The sequence below is a fragment of the Plasmodium fragile genome (genome assembly GCF_000956335.1).
Source record: "Plasmodium fragile strain nilgiri unplaced genomic scaffold supercont1.29, whole genome shotgun sequence".
NCBI lineage: Eukaryota > Apicomplexa > Aconoidasida > Haemosporida > Plasmodiidae > Plasmodium > Plasmodium fragile.
The window spans coordinates 187,602-208,945 of NW_012192609.1; the positions used below are offsets into that span (position 1 = coordinate 187,602).

The 21,344-nt window shown below is 40.0% G+C and overlaps 5 protein-coding genes across 5 annotated transcripts; 3 read left to right on the plus strand and 2 right to left on the minus strand.

Moving 5' to 3' along the window:
• Positions 1 to 192: 192 nt before the first annotated feature.
• Positions 193 to 1,257, minus strand: AK88_02832 (uncharacterized protein; the record flags this gene model as incomplete). Its single annotated transcript, XM_012480455.1, has 1 exon — positions 193 to 1,257. The coding sequence occupies one exon, from the start codon at positions 1,255 to 1,257 to the stop codon at positions 193 to 195; it is 1,065 nt and encodes a 354-aa protein (XP_012335878.1).
• Positions 1,258 to 2,761: 1,504 nt separating this feature from the next.
• On the plus strand, positions 2,762 to 8,479 carry AK88_02833 (uncharacterized protein; the record flags this gene model as incomplete). The annotated part of the gene is made up of 8 exons (XM_012480456.1): positions 2,762 to 3,592; positions 3,717 to 5,315; positions 5,527 to 5,732; positions 5,944 to 6,489; positions 6,645 to 7,764; positions 7,918 to 8,050; positions 8,188 to 8,265; positions 8,388 to 8,479. 8 exons carry the CDS (start codon positions 2,762 to 2,764, stop codon positions 8,477 to 8,479), a joined length of 4,605 nt encoding a protein of 1,534 aa, XP_012335879.1.
• A 1,095-nt stretch (positions 8,480 to 9,574) lies between these two features.
• On the plus strand, positions 9,575 to 11,503 carry AK88_02834 (uncharacterized protein; the record flags this gene model as incomplete). The annotated part of the gene is made up of 2 exons (XM_012480457.1): positions 9,575 to 9,738; positions 9,958 to 11,503. 2 exons carry the CDS (start codon positions 9,575 to 9,577, stop codon positions 11,501 to 11,503), a joined length of 1,710 nt encoding a protein of 569 aa, XP_012335880.1.
• An 816-nt stretch (positions 11,504 to 12,319) lies between these two features.
• Positions 12,320 to 13,753, minus strand: AK88_02835 (adenosylhomocysteinase; the record flags this gene model as incomplete). The annotated part of the gene is made up of 1 exon (XM_012480458.1): positions 12,320 to 13,753. The coding sequence occupies one exon, from the start codon at positions 13,751 to 13,753 to the stop codon at positions 12,320 to 12,322; it is 1,434 nt and encodes a 477-aa protein (XP_012335881.1).
• A 1,492-nt stretch (positions 13,754 to 15,245) lies between these two features.
• On the plus strand, positions 15,246 to 20,786 carry AK88_02836 (uncharacterized protein; the record flags this gene model as incomplete). Its single annotated transcript, XM_012480459.1, has 1 exon — positions 15,246 to 20,786. One exon carries the CDS (start codon positions 15,246 to 15,248, stop codon positions 20,784 to 20,786), a length of 5,541 nt encoding a protein of 1,846 aa, XP_012335882.1.
• Between the last annotated feature and the right edge of the window lie 558 nt (positions 20,787 to 21,344).

The following is a 21,344-nucleotide window of genomic DNA, read 5'->3' on the forward strand; positions in this document are numbered from 1 at the left end:
TTTTTTTTTTTTTTTTTGTGTGAATGGGCATTTGATTATCCCTTCATTTGATTCATAACTTTGGAGCGGTTGGGGAGACATGCAGTTAAGTACACTCCAACTCGCATTTAATTTGAATATGTCTTATGCCAGCCGATGCCTGTGTCCACTTCCTTGACGAGAGCTATCTCCAACCTCTACAGTATGCACTGTTTATCCGTTCGGATTTTTATTCAAAAACCAGTGGAAATTTTTTTTCCTAATTTTGTTTTTCACTTGTTTGAAACATTTTTCTTCCAGTAAAAACAAGTTTTTATAATTCTGACTGAATGTTTTATTTTGAAAAAACAAGGGCAGCAAATTTTGTATATTATATTTTGTCAAATCTAAATTAATGTCAAGGTTGCCTGGAGGCAGTAATTTACCCCCCTCTTCACTATGGACCGCATTGTTGTATGCTTCTTCAATGTGTCTGCGGACATACGAATTGATCTCGGACTGGTCCTCACACCCGTCGTGCTTCCCGTGCATTAAGGGAAGAAAACACTTTTTTAAAAATTCAGAATCGAATAAATTTTTCCCAGGGTAGAACCAGTGGATGTTACACTTGACAGAAGTCTGGCTTGTCATGGAGGATAAAATGATGTTAAAAATTATATGAATGTTAAAGTGCGTTATATTATAAAAATAAAAATGATATTTATATTTTTCAAAAACGTAATGTCTTAATGCATATTTATATTTGAAAGGGGATTTCAAATAGGTGTATCTGTACTGTTCCCTTTTCCCCCTTTTCCCTACGATGTGATTTATTCGATAATTTAAAATATATGAGTTCTTCTTTCTTGCTGTGCTGTTTTTTTCTTTTGGATGGTCTGCCCTTTTCTCTGTGTTGGGACTACTTTCCGTGTGACTAGATGCGATGTCACGATACGGCTCACTTGTGTTGAAACTTTTATGCTTGTCTTCATTTGTACATTCCGTGTGATTGTTACTACCGTGTGGAGGGATGCTGGAAGTGATATTTTGCCCATTAAATAGGAGAGGATTCACAAAACGCATCACCTTCTCCACCTGCTCATCAATTTGCACGCTGTAGTGGCTACTCCCATCGCACGTATCTTCTTCCCCCACATGATACTTTATATTTTTACAGCTGTAATTGTTGTACGTGTAAATATTATTTTTCAAATTCTCTATGGTTTTCCTCATTTCACTTCTCCTTCTCGTTATGTACGTCGCTTTAACGTACTTTAAGAAATAGCTCTCTATTCCCATTTTGGGGGGAAACACATCTCAGTAAAGGGGGGCAGAACTAACACATTTGCTGTGGCTTTCATTTGGGGTGTGTCGGCGTACAGACGTCCTAAGCTGTGCCCCCTCTTTGTAGGGGCATATTCTCGTGAGCAAAAATGACCAAAACGCTCTTCACGTGTATGTGTTCAAAGGGGGTGTAATGTGCCATCCAAAATTGAAGAGGTAACCCGCTAGCGAGGACGACTTCACTGAAGGGGCTGTATTAGCACATTGCTAAAATGGCGTACTCGTAGCATATGCGCTGTTTGTGCACCCTTGTGCTCTTTATATAAACGGAGAAAAAAAAAAAAAAAGAAAGGGATGCTACGGAGAAACTGAAATAACGGAAAAGGTAATCGGCGCCTTAAATTTTGCGGGCCATTTTGCAAAGCCATTTCTGCATCATTTTAAAAAAAGTGGAAAAAAACACCCTCCAATTCTTGGCCTAAAAAAAATAGAATATTCACGCAACATCTCAGTCACGAATCCGCAAAGTAGGGACTAAACCACAGTTGGAAAATCCATGCCCATTAAGCACAATATGTACAAACGTCTACGTGCGCACTCTCCCCATTTTTTCTATACCCCGCAATAGGCAATTTACTAATGAGGCACAAATTTCTGAGGGGAGTGAGTCTCATAAGAAGACCTCAAATGGATGTCACCACGTACACCTTTGCCGTAACTGCGGGGATTTCTTTTTGTATCATTAAAGAAAATGAAAAATTGGACTGCGGTGTGTCAAGCCAAGCTGCTCAAGGGCGAGGGAAAGGATCCGTATTAGTGCGTTAACTCCTTTCGCGCGGGAAATGCCACCTCGGTGAGAGCCCACATTATGGTGTAACCAGGAAAAAAACAAGCACAAAAAAGTGCACACAAAATGATATAATAACGTGCGTTGGACATATGATTAGTCGGCTCACCAAGAGTCCTTCAAACAGCCACCTCACCAATGTGTATGTGTGCGGGTGACACTAATAAACGACACCAACGGCTAGCATCGGTATGGAAAGTGTGCGCAAAGGAGAATGGTTTTTTTGTAGAGAGGTTCGATTTTTTTGCCCCGCATAAAACGTGTATATATTACACCGGTGCATGCACAGACAGGGAGCTGGCACCCCATGGACAGTGAAATATTTAGGTGCAATTAGCTTGGCGGCTCCGCTGTCCCAGTTACTACTATCGGCTCGAAAGTACATTTGTTCGCGAGGTCCTTCCCCAAATTGGAAAAAGGCAAAACATTTGTTTGCTTCATTATGAAGCTGTGTAGGGAACTTTCATCTCCGGTCATATGTATATGTATATACGTATATGTGGATATATTTTTTTTTTCCTCTCCCACGTGAAAGACCCCCTCTAGGAATATCTCTACATTTGTCGCATACCCCATTCAGTTTTTACCATTCCTAGGTGTAGTAACTCTTTTTTCTTCTTCTTTTTCTTTCCGTTTATGTTAATTTATATTTCGCAACTCTGGAATAAGAAAATGATTCAATACAACTTCATCCCCGTGAAAGCAAAAAAGGAAGCAAAGCAATACGACAGTGTCATTAGGGAGGCATTGTTTTACTACAAAAGCGGTAACAGACTAAGCTGTAAGGACTACATCGAAAGGGAAAATGATGCACACGGGGGTGTGGGCAAAATATTGGAATCAAAATGGAGTGGACACACAAGCAGCCAAACCAACGGCCATTATAATGCTGAACAAAGTAAACCGAATTGTCCACCTACCGCAGAGTGTCAAAAGAATAATTCATTGGACTGTAATTTATGCTTCTCTGAGGACTTACAAAAAAACGAACTTCTAACTGCGCTGAAGCAATACATCAATGAATATGTGGGTGATCTGCAGGAAGCCAAGTGCAGCGAAATAACCAACTGTGGTGATAAGAAAAGGCTGCTAAAAAAATACATACACGAAATTAAAAAAAATAATTTCCTCGTTTTGGAAGATTTATTTTTCTTCTTCAGTATTAACACTGATTACACGGATTATGCGCTGAGCAAAATGTTCCACTGTCTACTCCTCGTGTTTGAGAAAAAGGAAGAAAAATATGTCTTACTCGTTTTGTACACATTATTAGTGATTATAAATGAGAGTAATATTAACAAATATTTCACCTACATAATTGATGCTTTGATTGCCACTTTAAATGCGCATGAATGCACGTTACCTATTGGTGAGGCTGATGACAACGTGAGGCTGTTCGACCACAAGCCTATGGTTCTCACAAGCTACCTCGTGAATGAAAACGCAAGATATTTCCTGTTCGCGTATTTCTACATCCTCGTGCGGGACGTTTCCGGGCAGCAGGTGGGCGGCGGCACACATTACGGTGTCACACATAGACAGCACCAGAGCATTCCAATTTGGCAGGTCTCTTTCCAATTTGCCCGTTCAACACAATGGCGTGCTTTCATTTCTCCTCTTTTCTCAGTTCATGAACCATGCGGACAAGATAATCCGGGTGTGCCTAATGGGTCTATTCGACCACTGCTGCGAAATAAACTGCCTGATGATGAGCTTCATTGAGGAAATCATCGAGCAAATAGAAGACCACTACGTGAATTACCACTATATCATCAGCACCTGCTTACTCAAATGCCTTTGCAACAAGTACAGTAAAGTGAAAATAAAATGCATGAACACACTGCTGAAGCTAATTCTACATAATAGCAACTCCAAGAATTACAAAATTATTGAAATGCTAATTGGGTATAAGGATCCCAACGTGGTCCCGATAAAAAGTTTCTACGACCAGGCGTATGTAAATATAAATTACTTGTGCAACTTATATAATGATAAAAGCACAAGGGTGAAGTTCCAATTTTACTCATTCCTCTTCATAATTCTCTATGAATTTAACGAGTCAAACGAATTTGACACATTTTTATTGCCCTACCTTTTTTCGGCCTGCTTTGAGAATTATAAAATATTCAGACTGGTTTGCTTTATGTACATCCAACTGATATGCAGAAGGAAGAATTTCGAATTAGACAAAAATATGAATGATGAAATTATCTACCAGTTTAACCCTGAGTGGTCATATAAGACGGCTTTCACTTTGCCGTTGCCCCTCACGGATTATTACTTCCCTCCCTTTTGTCGTAGCTCTTTTCTGGTGAAGAAAAATATGTACACCTTACATGTAGCACATGTACATCCTTGCTGTAGGGGTGGAGGTGGAATCGATGTAGAGTCCCACATAGAGGAACAAAACAAACCGAGTGGTCAAGAAGAAAATATGTTTTACCACCCACATGGGCAGAAAGAACAATTGAACAGTCGGGGTAAGCAGCCAAAGGAAGAATCCCCTTATGAGGAGACAAACGAAGCAGATTATAACCCCAACACAAGCCACCAGAGTGACCAAATGAGGGAAGACGAATATTCTGTAGAGTACCACGAGAAATTACTCCAAAATTTTCTCCAGAGCAATCAACGTATTATGGACATCCTGAAAGAAAACAAAATTACTCAAATAAAAATTACCCACAACGAAATGAACAAACAATGCAAGCAATTATCCTTCACCATTTTAAATGCGTACTTTAAACACCTGTACAAGGAAAACGAGGATGAATCGAATAAATTGGAATCACTCGAGAACGCTAAAATTATTTTGTTACTATTTTATTTTATTGAAGAAAATATAACGGAACATCTTCCCCACTTCTTTACACATCTCATTTCTGTATTTGAAAAAAAGCTAGACGAAGAGCGCTGGTTCATTTATATGAACTGCCTCTACCTCGTTGGTTCTTATGTTAATCCAGCTAACTATTATTTCTTCCTAGAAAATTATTTCAAACATGTAAAGGAGAATAAAAAAAAGAATGTAACCCTCACTTGTCTTTATATGCTAAACAATATTTGCGTTGGGACTATAGAAACGTATAAGGATATTCGTAGAAGGGGACTCACGCGCGATGGGATTCATTCAAGTTTTGTCTTCGTGCTGGAAAAAATTATAGGCCTTTTTTTTGGCGTCATAAATGGCGCGCAGCATGTGGAAAGGTACCTCCTGGTTCTGCAGGTATGGCGAAGCGACGAATGGGTAAAGAGGCAAATTGGAAGGGGAAACCACCCTGTGATACCCTAAACCATTTGTCGTGCTCGAGGGAGCTGTCTCTTTTGGGCTATTCCAATAAGGTGTTTGTCCCTCTGGAAAGGTCACCCCGCTTTGGCGCACCACCTTACCTACCGCGTCACCCCTTGTTGCCCCCTCCCACACAACTCCCATACAGATAATTCACACCATCCTGAGCAGCGAGTGCGCGTACGAGAGGCTGGATGAGAAATACATCACCCAGTTGGTAATACTACTGTACATTATATTCAACAAGATAAAGGACGTTAGAGACAATTTGACCAAAGGAAAGGACAAAATTTGCCTGCACAGTAACTTCTACCTACCGGTGGATGTGCTCGACATTCATTTTTACATCACCAGGTGGGGATAAAAGAGGCTGAGTAGTACAATTAGGCCTTCTCTTCCACGACACAAAATGCTGTAGGCAACCTGGTCGGAACTTGCTACCAAGACAAACACAATTTCTCCAATTGAGAAAAAAATGACCCTGTGGGGAAATATCCCCATTTAAAAAAAAAAACATGGTAAACATGCCCTTCCCATTTGCCCCCCTGTGTCCACCTCCATGCAGAATAAAAAGGATAAAAAATTTCGAACAATTAGACATGAGCCAAGAACAAATAAATATCAACGTGGGGTCAGAAATACTTTACAAAATATTCAACCTCTCAGATGACAACATAAATCAAAAGACAGCAATATTGCAAATCCTGCCAGATGAATTTCTTTACAATTCACATTATATGTACTTCTTAATTCAATACATAATTAAAAGACAGACTTTTTTTTATGACCAAAGTTTTTCCATCTTTTTGTGTAAAATTATGATTAAACTATTCAACCTAAACCAAAACAAAAAAAACATAACCAAAGTGGTACTTTACAACGAAGAGCTAGACTTATATGATGTTCACCAGGAAAGCAAAGACAAAAATTCCAAACAAGTAAAGCACGTATTTCTCGAATACGCCTGTACAATATGTTTACTGTTTATTTTCAAAAATGTAAATATATATGAAACATTCAGCAACGTTGTTGAAACCTGTAAAGTGGTCTTGCATCTCCTCACTGAGGTGAACAATCCCTATTCCTTTTTGTTCTTCGTAAAGCATACAAGGTAAGGAGAGGTGATTCACATGTGTGGAAATGAACGGGCGTAACGTCTATTCTCCACGCTTACATTTTTGCAGGTGCATGGGACGGTCACCACTTCCCCCTAGAGTGCTCCACTGGACACTGTTTTTTTTGTTGTTCATCACCACCCCTTTGCAGACTCGTAAACAAGCTGTGCGATATACTCGAGTGTAGAGAAGCAAAAAGCATCTTTTTTTGCAAACATGTCATAAATGACCTACACATAAATTACGAAAAATATATGAACAACGATGGGGATATAAAATATCTGGACCACATAAACATAGGGAAAAAAATTTCCATCAGAAAGAAGGTGAATGATGAGGTGAATATTCTGTTCTACTTTGTCAGTGCCTGCATTTATTTAATATACTACAAGTCGTTATCCTGTTTGTCTGTGCTGTTAAAAGATCAGGGAGAAGAAATAGGTCACCTAAAAATACATGAAGCTTTTAGAACCCTTTTTGATGGCACAGAAAAACGGGTTCTACAAATATTAAAGGTTCAGGAGCAGGGAAATTACACTGTCTCGAATTTGTATAAAAGAACCATTGAAGATATGCTCCTCCAAAAAAACAACTTTTCAGAGTTATTTTTCTTAAGGAACAGAATTTTAAATTCCCCAGATTATAATGATCTCATATTGAATACCCACATCTATTTTAGACACTCCTTTGACCTACTGCAAGGGGTTCACATGTTCCTACTGAACCCGGTTATTCTTCACTATTTTTATGAAGCGAACCAGGGGAATTTGCCCAGCTCGATCGATGTAAATGTGTTAAGCTGTCATAAGTCCAGCACACTTTCCACAGAAAACCTTCCACTTCGTAGCGACGAAATTGAGCAAGGACCACATAGCAACAGTGATAACAACAGTTATGAGAAACAAAACAATTTCGTAAAAGAAATGGAGTCATTTTTTCAGAAGGAAGAGACACACAATATAGAGGTTATCAAATATGACCACACCAATTTGGAAAATTATTTTAAATCTCATGACCTTGTTTTTTTAATACTGGAACATGGTGTTTATCACGTTCCCTTCCGCGTCCTGGAGAGAAATTCGCTCATTATTTTACTTTATTCCTCCTTGCTATTTTTTGTGGATGATTTTTTTCAAATCGACGTTGTACAGAATGATGACGAGTCATCCTTTTTGTCTAGCACCAGTGTGGGACTTTCGAACAAGTTCTTTTTAAATCCCCTCCAAATTCGTGCGGACCATTTGATAGCCCTCTTCAATTTGGTCATTCTGGTTATATATACGAAGAAAATATATACATGGGTGGATGCCACTGCAGTTAGCAGTTGCTTTGCTTACCACCTGGGCATGCGAATTGAAAAAAAAAAGGATGACATCCTTGTGCAATATGCAAATAATCTTATTTTAACTCCTCCCATCCTGCAGCTGTATCTGGAAAACGAGGACCTGGTTACCGGCGCCTTAATAAAAATGAACAGCAACGAAGATGCTCAACGACCGGCCCACTTTGATAAAGGCATATTTTGCAATATAATCAATAATGTGATTTTCAATTATGGTAATTTGATGGGGAAAATTATCCGCCGCCTCTGTTGAGAGGTCTCCTTCACGTCCATGTCCTTCTGTACATGCGCGTGCGGATTGAATCTTTCATTTTTACTTCATACCTGTGGTGCCCTTCTTCCCTATGCATAGAAAAGAAAAATCTCGTGAAGGAGTCCCTGTGCGGTTGTCTTAGCTTCCTTCTGTCGGTCCTATGCGTCAATTATGGAGGTACCCACTTGTTCAGTTTGCGCCTCCTCCCATTTACTCCAAAATGCCCACAAGAGGAGGTGGGCATGGCACACCCGCTACAGTCGCCATACACATGCACCTTGCGAATTTTTGCCCCTTAGATGTGCTCGAAAATTTGAAGATAACATACACAAGGACCAAGCACGTTAAACGGCTGGATGTCTGCAACAACATCATTAACACATTTCTGTGATGTGTCAAGTTTGTCTGCACAACGCCTCAGACGATATGAGACCATCCCAAAAATTCATGTGAGGTAGCGCGCACTCCTTTTCGATGGATATAGTTGCCCATTTATCCGCGTGAGGAAAACACGAAAAACGCTTAAAAAGGAAGACATGCCACCCACGTCTGTCGTAATTTACACCTTAAGTTTAAATGTAAACACATGCTCATTTTATTTCGTTGCTGTTTTTATGATGAGAATATTTCGCTTTGGATTTTTCCCCTGTTAAATATATCATCCAAATAATTTTTTTTTTTTTTTTTTCTCTCTTTTTTTGTTTTTTTTTCTCATGCATGTTGCTTAATGTGCCGTGAGATGATACAGTGTTGTCATACCGTATAAAATATAACAGTGAAAACGTTAGGGAAATTCTCTTACATAAATGGAGAGTGATATACAAGCATTTTATAAAGGTAAACCGGAACCAACAGGGTGGTAAAATGTTAGATATGCTGCCTATATTGGTTCATAGTGGTTTTCGTAAAAATGGGGTAAATAAGAAAGAAAAAAATTATAAAACAGATTAGGAGAAAAGGTCCCTCCACGTATTCAGTCTTGTGCTTTCTTTCCACTGTACCCCCCTTGCGCTTTAAAACTGGTCGACCCAGCGACGTCACCCCAGTGGCGCGTTTTTTCGCGATACCATTTTTAACCAATTTCTGCAGGCAAATTATAAAACAGGCAAGCTACAAAAAATTTTGTAAACGCTTTTTTTTTTTTTTTTTTTTTTCTCCATTATTTTAATTTATTTTATAAAAATAGCCCTCCCAATGGACCATTCGAATTTCGTATTTTTTTTTTAAATGATGCCCCTTCTGCGTCCCATCCAGTCGTAAAAGGGGCAAAACACAGGGGAGGAATCACTTTTGGAAGGGCATAAAATTCACATAGAGTTATTCCAACTGTACGGCGATATCCCACAGAATTGAAACTTTCCACCCCGTGATTTTTCTGCATGATGAAAAGTTTTCCCTGTTGCTCATAATTCAGCAAGGAGAGCGAAGCATAGGAGAAAAGTGTCCTCAGAGGAGACACACGCGTGCAACATTCCTCGAAATAAAGATGCCCCAGTTAGTACCCGTTTACAATCAGGAAAAGTCGCTAAAGGAGCAGGATGAAAAGGAGCTAATAAAACATCGAAATTGGGACTTCGCCCACTCCTTAGTGAAATTGAAAAAGGACTCTGATGACGACGACGATGCACATGATAGCAGGGTACACCGGAGGTATGACACATAATTATGTGAAAAAAAGGGGAAAACAACTTTGTTCTCTCTTATGTTCGCGTCGTCTGGTTAACCACCCCCCCCCTTTCGTCGAGACATCCCCCATGTGTCCAGATATAATCCTGTCACTTTTGATAAAACAAACATACATCTACATGCTATGCATGTACTTTCTGTGTTAACAATATATATATTCTTTCTCCGTTCTTCCATTTGCAGAAAAAGCAACAACCTCATGAAAAACGAAAAAGGACTATGGGTACCAAAAAAGGATATAGCAGGTGCAGATAAAAACAAGAATGATAAAAAAGGAAAATCTGAAAATAAAAAAAAGGAGCGTGTTAGAAAGAAGCGCAACAAATCAAGTAGTCAATCTTCCTCCGATGATTCGAGGTTATCCAAATCGCCAACCCCTTCGCGTGAATCTTCTAAAAAGAAAACACTCAGGAAACGATCCGACAGTTCAGCGTCCATCAGAAAAGGCTCCTGTAGGGATTCTTCAAGTGCCCCGTCACAGGAAGGCTCCGATACGAGGCGAACTACAGATTCAAAGCCTAGCACAAGCATGAACAGGACAAGTTCCAACGAAAGTGGCACCAAGAGATCCAACAGCAAGAAAGGTCAGAGGAAAAAAAAAAAAATTCATAAAAAAAGTAAAAGGGGGCACAGAGGTGATGACGATGATGATGACAGCTATGATGATAGCTGTGATGATGGACGAGACCTGGAATACAAAAAAGAGGTAAAAGAGGCAAAAAAGCATCGCACAAAGGAAAAAAAAAAAAAAAAATCGAAAGGAGATGAAAATGGTAGTGAAGAAGACCGTACACATGATGCTGAGACGGGTGAGGAAAATACAAATTCACCAAAGAAAGAAAACAGCTGTGAACACAGTGATGTTGACGAAAACGACAAGGAATCGATTTCCTCCGATAGCGATCTTAGCAAACTTCAATACATTGACGTCTCTGAGAAGATAAAACGAAGTAGCAAAAAATATGATACAGGAGGAGAAGAGGACAGCCAAAGTGATGATGAAAATCGGGAAGGTAAAAGGCATAAGCGAATGCACAGACGAGAGCACAAACATGATCATACACATAAGCACCATCGTGAGCATAGCTACGATAACAGGAAAGGGCGAGGCTGGGAAGGAGAAAAAGGTAGCAGGTACGAATCTCACAGATATCACCACAGAAAAGATGACGCGGATGCAAGAGACGGGTCCCTACACGATCGAAGGGATTACAGGCGTAGAGACAGGGACTGGGATCGAGATGGAGAAAGGAAAAGGAAAGAATTTGATTTTTCTGATCAAGAGAATGAATACAATTATAACCATAACAGGAAATATCACAAAAGACATTATGATTATCACAATGATGAAAATTACCAAGGTTATCATCACGGACATAGGAGACACTTCAATGAATGGGATCGACATGGGTGGTCAGACAACAGAACAGGACGTTACAGAAGAACACAACTAAGAGACAACTGCCATTATGAAACAGTTGAGGAAATGCAAAATAAAGCTATCCCCCATGTTGACCAAAGTGAAGATCATGTGGAAGATACAAATGATCAACGCGGTGATGTAGAAACTGAAAAGAGGACGAAATTGGAAGGCGCGGAAATGTCCAACAGCGATGAGGACGAAATGTTGGAGACCAAGAGAGTGGAAGAAATTGATAGGAAGCTTAAGGAAAAACTTGAGGAGGAAAAAATTATGGAATCGCTGGGGTTGCCACTAGGGTTTGTTTAAAGTCAAGTCCCATGCGGATGCATAGAAGATAAAAAAAAAATTCCCTACCATCATACAGGGGACGGTGCGCAGCTTGCTGGTTTGTGTTTGGAGCTTTGTTTATGGATGAACCACTAATATATTATTTTACACACTCACGTGCGAGGAGGCGCATGTCAAAGAAGTACACTTGTTGACTTGCATGCCACAAGGTATGTCCAGACGCTCGCACAAAAAGACACATGTCAGAGGGTACACATAAATGCACGTGCAGAATGCACATACGTACGAACGCATTCCGGAACGGAGTCATGTTCCGGGAGGGCTGACCAATAAAAAAAAAAAAAAAAAACGAAAATTATAGCAAATCTGCCAAATGGCAAACATAACACAGCATGCATTTTTTGTACTGTGTAAAAAACGTCCAAACACACTCGACTGCAAATTATGGTGTGCAACAAATATTCATGGGCAATTTTTTATTTTTTTTATTTGAGGCAGCACCGGGTATGTGCGCTTGGGTACACGGGTGTAGAAAGCGGATCCAATATACTGACTTAAGTGCGTCTACGCGGTGGGTGGCGCCCCTGCTGCGTTGCTTTGCCGCACGTGTTCACCCGTTTGTTGTGCTTATTTGTGTGTTTTTTTTTTTTTTTTTGTTATAAGTATATTTTTTTTTTTTTACCTATTTATGCTTTCCCATGCACACCGACGAATCAGTATGATGAACTGCAACTGTGGGGAGACTTTTTTCCGTTTTGATGCCCTGTGCGGGGCAGGATGAGCTGGAATGGTGATACTCTGGATGAATGCACAATGGCCAACTGCACCCAGCCGTTAGTACCTATACGAGTCACTCTTGTAGGGGCCATCTTTGGTGACGCCCAAAAACTCGCACTGGTTATCATCCAACTGCGTTAGGGAAACATTGAGTTTCTTCAAATGGTAAAGAGCAACCTTTTCATCGAGGTGCTTGGGCAATAAGTAGACTTTGTTCTGATACTTGGAGCTGTTTTTACTTTGCCACAAATCTAGTTGAGCAAACACTTGATTACAAAATGAAAAGGACATGACAAAAGCAGGATGACCAGTAGCGCATCCAAGATTTAAAAGTCTCCCTTTAGCAAGGACGATAATTTTGTTTCCATTAGGAAGAGTTACTCTATCTACCTGAGGCTTCACATTCTCAATATGTATTCCTTTACAATTAAACAGTTCGTTAACTTGTATTTCATCATCAAAATGTCCAATGTTTCCCACCACAGCATTGTTTTTCATTTTCATTAAGTGCTCTAGTTTAATCACATCAATATTACCTGTACAGGTGATAAAAAAATCTCCTTTCTCTACAATTTCATCTAAGGTAACTACATTAAAGCCTTCCATAACAGCTTGAATGGCACAAATAGGGTCAATTTCCGTGACGTATACTCTTGCACCTAAACCTTTCATGGAAGACGCACAACCTTTCCCAACATCTCCATATCCACATATAACAACAATTTTTCCTGAGATGAGAAAATCAGTTGCACGCATTAATCCATCTGGCAGGGAATGTCTGCAGCCATAAATATTATCATACTTTTGCTTTGTCACTGCATCATTTACATTTATAGCTGTAAAAAGGAGTTCATTATTTTTTTCCATCTTTTTCAATCTTAGCACTCCTGTTGTAGTTTCCTCAGACACTCCGATAATTTTCTTCGAAATGTTTGTCCATTTTTTGGGGTTCTTAAGAATGGACTTTTTTAACAAACTCAGGAAACATTTTTCTTCTTCATTTTTTGCTGTCTGTGGGTCAGGTAAAATTTTCTGCTCTTCATACAACTTTTCATATTCAACACCTTTATGTACTAACAGCGCTGCATCACCACCATCGTCCACGATCATATCTGGGCCTGCTTCATTTTCCCATGTCAATGCATTTTCTACGCACCACCAATACTCTTCCAAAGTTTCCCCTTTCCATGCAAACACTACTACATTTTCTAAGGTGCTCACAGCGGCTGCTGCGTAGTCTACTGTTGAGTATATGTTGCATGAGCACCACCTTATTTGGGCTCCCAACTTTTGTAGCGTCTCGATTAGCAGTGCACATTCAACCGTCATATGTAAACAGCCAGTTATTTTTGCACCCTTAAGTGGCTTCAATTTCTCGTATTCTTCTCTGATGGTCATAATTCCTGGCATTTCATTTTCAGAGATTTGCATTTGGAGCTTCCCAAAGGGGGCTAAGCTCAAATCTTTTACCTTGCTCTTGTTTTCACACATGTTGGAGGGGGGGAAAGCGGCGGAGAGTGTTCTACAACAAAAAAAATACTTTTTACCTTTTTCCTCTGTGATGGTATTACTAATGATGAAAGTTGCCCTTTTTTGTTTTTTTTTTATTTTTAGGCCGCTCCCTTGGAGGATCTACGCGAGGGAGAAGAAAAAACACATTCGTGTGGAGAAATATACGCGCAACACATGTATACTCATGGCACATATATGCATGTACGTGCGAACGTCTGTGGATTTCACATTAAGAAGCATCAGCATCAGTAAGAAACACAAAAAAAAAAAAAAATACCTATTGAGCGAAAATTGCGAGCAAGTTTCTCAAGCCAATTTTAGCGCTCGCTAAATTGAGGCATTAGCATCGTGTTCGTGTTTCTGAAAATTTGGTAAAATACGCTTTATTGTGTTGTAAAGTTCAGAGCGTTGTTTTTCCTGTTTGTATGTCGGTAGCATACTTTGCTGTGTTAAAATGTTTTCCTTTGTTGAAGATTTAAACAAAAAAAAAAAAAAAAAAAAAAAGCATAAGTGACCCGACTTTTGGGTGGGGCATTATTACGCTCTGCCTGCACCGATGCTACATCCCCCAAACGGTGAACACAGGAATTTTTTTTTTTTTTTTTTTCTGTTTTAATCTTCTATTAATAGAAAAGTACAACCCATTGGGAGCATTTAAGACTGATGAAGAATAATTCCAGAATCGTCTCATCCTATACTACGCGTTTTCTTTTATGACAATGAGATAGCTAGTTGCACAGTTTTATAGAACAGTTGTGTGTGGCCGAAAAATGCATACATTCATGCAAGCAGGGTGGGCACAGGTAACCCTAGCAGTAGCTTCTTTGTCCCGCCTTCCTCCAGGAAGGGAAAATCACTTGTCAGGATTTCTCCCTCGCGGAGTGTATAATGTACAAAAGAGAACCCACCAGGGATGAACACTGCATTCAGCATATATACGTATATTGTGTGCCTATTTAACAAATCCTATGCAGTGCTGGGAGCCAATTCAGAGCAACGCAAAGTAGGTCATTTGGGTAGTGCAAACAAAAGGTGTGTGCTCTTTGTTGCCATGTTGGGGGTAATGTATGTGAGTTTAAAAAATTGGAACTTTTACACAAGCCGATATTTTTTTTTTTTTTCTATTTTTTTTTTTTTTTTAAACAGGGGAAAGAAAGGCAAACTGCGAGATTTACGCCTTTGGCAGTTGTTTAGATAAGGCCATACTTCCTTTAAGCGAATTTAAGGTTTTTTTTCTTTTTTCACCTTTTGTGGGAGGGGAAAAGAAGAAATGCTTCACCGGAGAAGTCCCCACCATCATCTCCCGCATAAGCCGTGTTTCCTGCATCGTTGCCCCCAATGCTACACACGTGAATAGCCCAGGGAAGCCCATAACTGCCACGAAGCGGAAGAGGCGAAAGAGGCCCTGCAGTGACCACAGGAAGCAACAACATAGCATAATAGTGGCCGCTACACAACGGCGAAGCAGAAAATGCCAAAGCGCACACGCACGCATGCAACCATAACGAGCATAATCCTACTTCTACTTCACGTCCTTCCACAAAATGCGGGTATAAGAATTAAGAGACTGGGTGATGCATTTAATTTTATCGAACCAGCCATCTGGAAAAGCACCTCCAAATATGAAATAAATCCCAACCTGCACTTTGTGCGGAGAATAGAGAAAGGGAATCGCCTCAAAATAAGGAGCTCCCCACATGGGGAACACGCGCAAAGTAGTAACTCTACAGCCATTGGTGAAGAAAATGTTGTGCATGAGAAGCAGGGCAGGAGGAATGATGACATGGACAATGATGTGTCCAGCTGCCAACAGGGGGAACCCTCCCCAAAGGGAAACGCCATCGTGGAAAGGAAAGGAACCAGACAGGAGTACCTAAATGGGGAAATATTAAACGAAGAAGAAATAAATGAAAACATGAGGTTTCAACAGTGGAGTGACCGACTGCAATTTTCGGAAGAAAACTCCTTCTACTACGATGTAGGACACGAGTGCGTGAGTACAAAGAAGTATTATAAGATATATCAGGTGAATTCTAACTTTTACAAAAGGGAGTTCACGTTGACTGACAAATCTGCCATAACCTTGGTCCCATTTTTGAACAAAAAGGAGAGCGAAGAAGCGTGTCAGTCTCTGACGAAAAATTTTAGCGGAAAAATGACGTATGAAATGTTCGTGGGGGGAAAGGGGCAAGCGTCAAGTGAAGCGGCAAGCAGCTGTGACGAGAAGAGTGACGGCTCGACTTCCCAAAATAGCGTAACGCATAATAGCGCAGCGTATAATAGCGAAGCCGCTGGCGGATCCCCCTATGAAGAATCAATACTGAGCGAACAGCAAGTGGGGCAGCTGTCTGACATCAATTTCGCGCTGCGGGCGAACATGCTGTTCCCGACAGAGTCGCTGCGCACCTCCATATACATCGGGAAGGAGGCCTTTAACGACTTCCTCGAAAAGGGAATGGACTCCTGCAAGCTGGCGATGAACAAGCATTTGCATCACTACTATAGACACAACCTGAAAAGTAATTTGGACGACAAAATTTTCCTCATGTACATCCTGAGGTATATCAAAAATTACATTTTAAAAATAGTATACAAAACATTCCAAGTCAAACTATCCAACGAAATGGAGATCGAGAATGACTCCAATGTACAGCCAAGTGGAAGCAACAAAATGGTTAGTAGCGAAACTTACATAGAGCTAGCATCAGAATTTGAAGAAATCATAAATATATTAACACACTTCATAGAAAAAATGAAAGAACAATTCAAAATTAGAGAACAAGAGTTGGAAGATTATTTGTCCAAGAAAAAGGAAATTATAAATTATTCAACTCCTTATGTTTTACAAAATAATGAAGAAGCAGAAAGACATATTATGAACATTTGGAATTATTTTAATTTTAAAATTTTCAACAATGAATTGCCAAATTTTGACTCGATAAATTTCTTTTGGATAACGGACAAAGTTGAGAAACTGAAGAAAATGCCAAATATGAAAATGTACAAAATTGGGAATAAAAACTTTTTAAACTTACCCAATGTTATGTTCCACGCTGCTTTGAAAACGTCTCCTCTATTATTAAATTACACCATCTTAAAGGCTATGTATGAATACCAGAAATTATTGTGTGTGGATATTTTACCTTTCAAGGAAGTAAAGAATTATAATATGTCCAAAAAAATCGATGAAAAGAAACAGAAAATTATCAAGTTCATTCATGGCATTGGTGGCTTGCTGGAGAATATCGACTTCCATTTTTATGCTCCCTATTTGGGCGACCTCAATTTGGACAACGAGGAGGCAGCCAAGTTCTACTCCTATGTTAAGGATATCAATGGGGATGACAAGAAGATGTTCCGTCCTTTGGAATACAACAAGGAACTTTCCCTCTGCCCGGGGGCGCCCAGCATGGAGGACGCCAATGTGATCGGCAATGTCAGCGGAAACGATAACGGTAGCATCGACCGGGGAGTGGCCAACCTGGAGGACTTCCCCCTGGACGATGACGAGCCCGACCAGGACGACCTCACAATGCTGCTCCTCAAATCGAATGCCGTGAACGACATCAACCGAGCCATCCAGTTGGCCACCAACGTGTACAGGAAGAAAAACGTCGGTCACCTGTGGGGTTCCCCCGCGGATATCACGAGCCCGGAAGCAAGCGAAGCAGAAGGCAGGACCGCGCTAAGAGTCAAAGCAGACCCTGGTAAAACCAACCCAGGGGGCACTTACCAATTGAAGGAGAACAACCCAGCACTGCAGCGCTTCAGAATACCGCTGAACGAATTTGCGTCTTCCCTTTTCCTGTGCGATGTGAACAACTCCACCAAGCTTCTAACTCAAGGGATCGAAAAGCTAAAGCAACTAAACGAGTTCGACTTAACCTACGTACATAACGCCCTGACGTATGCGTGCATGCGGTTTTTACACGAAAGTGGTAACGAAAATGAAGATGTAGAGGGCCTTTTAAAAAAGTATGAAAAAAACGAAAAGGTAGAAGCGACCAACAATATTATGACACTGCAAATGATGGTGGTCCTAGGGGAACTGTTTCGAAACATCAGGAAGACGAGGACCAACCAGAAGTACTTTTTTAAAAGAATCCTACAAACAGACGTCATTACAGATATATACAAGGATGACAGTGTCTACGATGAACATATGAACATTAACAAAATGGATTATGTGATGAATAATTTAAAAATTGCTTACCCCATGAAAAATAACATTATGTTGACGCGAAAAAATAGAGAAGAGATTGCTTATTACTTTTTGAATTACTACACAAAGTACCTTTTCCGTTTTGACTTGCCAAACAATGTCGTTATAAAATTTACGGACAAAATATCTGGGCTAAGTTTTTACGATTATAATTTTGATTACGTATCGAATGATGTGATCATTTATGTGCACAACGATGTTAGTAACTCGTTCGTACTATCTAGGGTCATCCTCGACGAGTGCCTCAACGTGTATGAGAAGTACACCACCTACGTGCACAAGTATGGCGGAAACACGGACAACTCGACAGTCAAGGAGGCCAAGAGCAAGCTGAAGAAGGAAGGCAGTCCGGACGATGAGTCAACTACGCAGGGACACAACACTGAAAGGACAAATGAGCAGTCTGGAAAGAAACACACAAGCGATGACACCAAAGTGGAGGAGGAAATTCTGGAAGATGAAGACCCAGACGAGGAAGAGTTGAAGCACCTGGATGCGGAAGAGGAGAATATCGATGTAGATAAGATAAACTTAGACAACATCAAAGAGGTGGATAGCGCAGGAGAGCCGTCTAAAGAGGACCAAACAGATGACGCACCTGTGGACGACGAACATGTTGATATCTTCAACTACGTCAAAATGAATAGAATAAAACAGTTCATTCGTTTTGTGGTCGAATACAACCAGTGGCCCTTCTTCCTAGATGAGACGATCAACCTGGATTCGTACCTCAACAACGATGAGCTCGAACTGCTGAAAAACGTAAAGCATTATAACAGCCTAAATAACTTTTTCGTAAAACTGAAAGAAGCAGGTATAGGTCAAAAAAGAATCATGGAAATTATTCAAAGTGCTATTAAAAGGGAGGATTGCAAAGCGATATGGGAGGAGAAAAAAATACCCATCAAACACATCGCCTCTGCATTATTCACAAATAACTACATAAATTTATTTAAGGTTTTCCAGAGAGGCATAAAGGTGTTACTAAATATGGACTTAAGTGAAATTGACCTGATTATGAACAAATGCAAATATGCATGCGAAATTGTCTACTATAAAAGATTAGAAGAACTTAAATCGTCCAACAATAATCTCGTTTTTACAATGTACAACGAAAATGTAAGCTCGATTGAATATTACTTTGACAAACTAAAGGAGAAAATTATTTTAATCAGCTTGATCAAGAAGGAAGATATATTTGGTACTCTCATCAATTTGATATCTGGCATTTTCCCCAACAAGACTAAATCGGTGAGCGAATTTGAAAATGGTACCCAGGACAAGAAACCGAAGGAGAAAATTGACGAGCTCATTTTCCTTTACGACTCTAAGAAGAAGAAATGTGGCTCCACAACGGAGCTAAACAGATCGGCCGTCACGCAGAACCTCTTTAACTTTTTCAACAAAGAAGTATTTGAAGGCAAAATAAAGAATGTCCAAATCGAGTTTGTCAAAAATGACGAAACACTCTCCACACACTTAAATTTTGTCAACTCTTTTGAAAGTCCAAAAATATTAATTAATGAAAATGTCTATTCAGTCACCATTCTGGCCAACGTGTTGCTTAAGGAAATGGCCGAGATTTTCTACTTCTTCAATGATAATAAAATCGAGAGGGAAAATAAACTCTACTTGAAGAAGGATTTCAAGAGCGCCTATCTGCCCGTCGTTTTTAAGTATGCCAAGTGTTTCCAGGGTGGGGAGGATAATAAAGCGCCCTTCGACTTTGGCGAAGAGCACACAGGGGAGAAGAACATAGAAGGGGAACAACCAGAGAAAAATCAAAATCACCAAGTGGAGCCCCTTCCAACGCACTTAATTACCCCGGGAACAACCGCTTCCCCAATGCAGAAAGAACAACTCATAGCCGAGAAAGACAAAATGGATATAAACAACCTGATCGACCGAATCGCAAACTACAACCATGAAGAAATGTTCAAAGAAATCCTAGATTTTCGAAAAGAAAAATATAAGGACAAAGCAGAGGTGCAAAAATGTCTGGAGGAATACCTATACACGTACGACAAGTTGAATACCATTAAATACGGCACACCTGAGATGAGTGAGAAAAAAGTAAAAAATGAACAATCGGATGCCACCACTACGCAAAGTACGGACTCTTCAACGTCAACCATAGACCCCGCAATGGAATTGTATTTCGAACCAAACGACCTCAAAAGTATTTACCTTAATTATATGTATAAATACATCGAGTACATGATTAAAAAAAAGGAATTCCCCATTGCATTTAACGAAATAAACGAGGAATGGATTAATGCTTTAACGGAACTCGAAAATCAAAAAATTTTGGTGTACTCCACAAAAAATAATAGTGGACATTTGTACGACCTACTCATTAATAGCAAAGCATGTTCATCAAAGAGGGCTCTGGACATTCTGGAACATAGCTTACAAAAAAGGAACAGCGATGACGAACTCGTCGAGAGGACCCTATCTCGCAGTGAAGACAATGATGCCATAAGAAGTTTCGATGAATTCGTCCTGTGGATAAATAAAAATAAAAGAAAAAATTTTGAAAAGATAGATCACCGGGAATTGCTAAATGCTGATTCCCCTGAACATGCGAACGACGATATCAAGGACGTTATAAAAGAGTACAATGCTCTGTACGACGCAAATGCTACGAGGAACCTAGACCCCAACAGTGTTACTATTGATAATTTAAAAGATTTGGTTAAGAAGCACAACATTTCGAAGGACGAGATAGTGTCCGCCATGAGTCAGCTGGACATGCCCGAAGATTTTGACGTCGATTCGTTGTTCAAGTGAGCCGCGGTGCGGTATGTGTACGAAGAGACACACATGGGTGCACTTCCCTCTTCACGCGCAGTAGTGTTCTCTTTCCGCCCCCATGTCCCGCTGAACAATTTATTCGTATAACTACTCACACAATTATGATATATTTTTTTTTGTCAATTTTTTTTTCACCGGATTGTTTGCGCCGCCCGTTTTTTGCGTTATGGTTGAGGGCGATAACAGGAAGCTCCCCACATGGAGCCCTACATTGAGTTGTAAGCTGTGCTGCCCATGTGAGGCGTCTGAGATGATCAACACAGGCAGTGTAGCCACAACTATGTAGTGGTATTACATACCAAAGATGGTTTCCCTTTTTTTTTTTTTTTTTTTCGTTGCCGTTGTTGACCCCCCGCCTCATGGTCAAAGACACTACTCTGCGTGTAGTTTCTCGATAAATCATTTTTGCCACATTTCGCTACATTTCCCTTTCTCTTTCTTTTAATTGCATTTGTTGTGTTGTTTATTGACTCTGCTATGGCAAAGTGGACACTCAATTAACCACATGACTTCCATTGTTCAATCGTTTTGTTA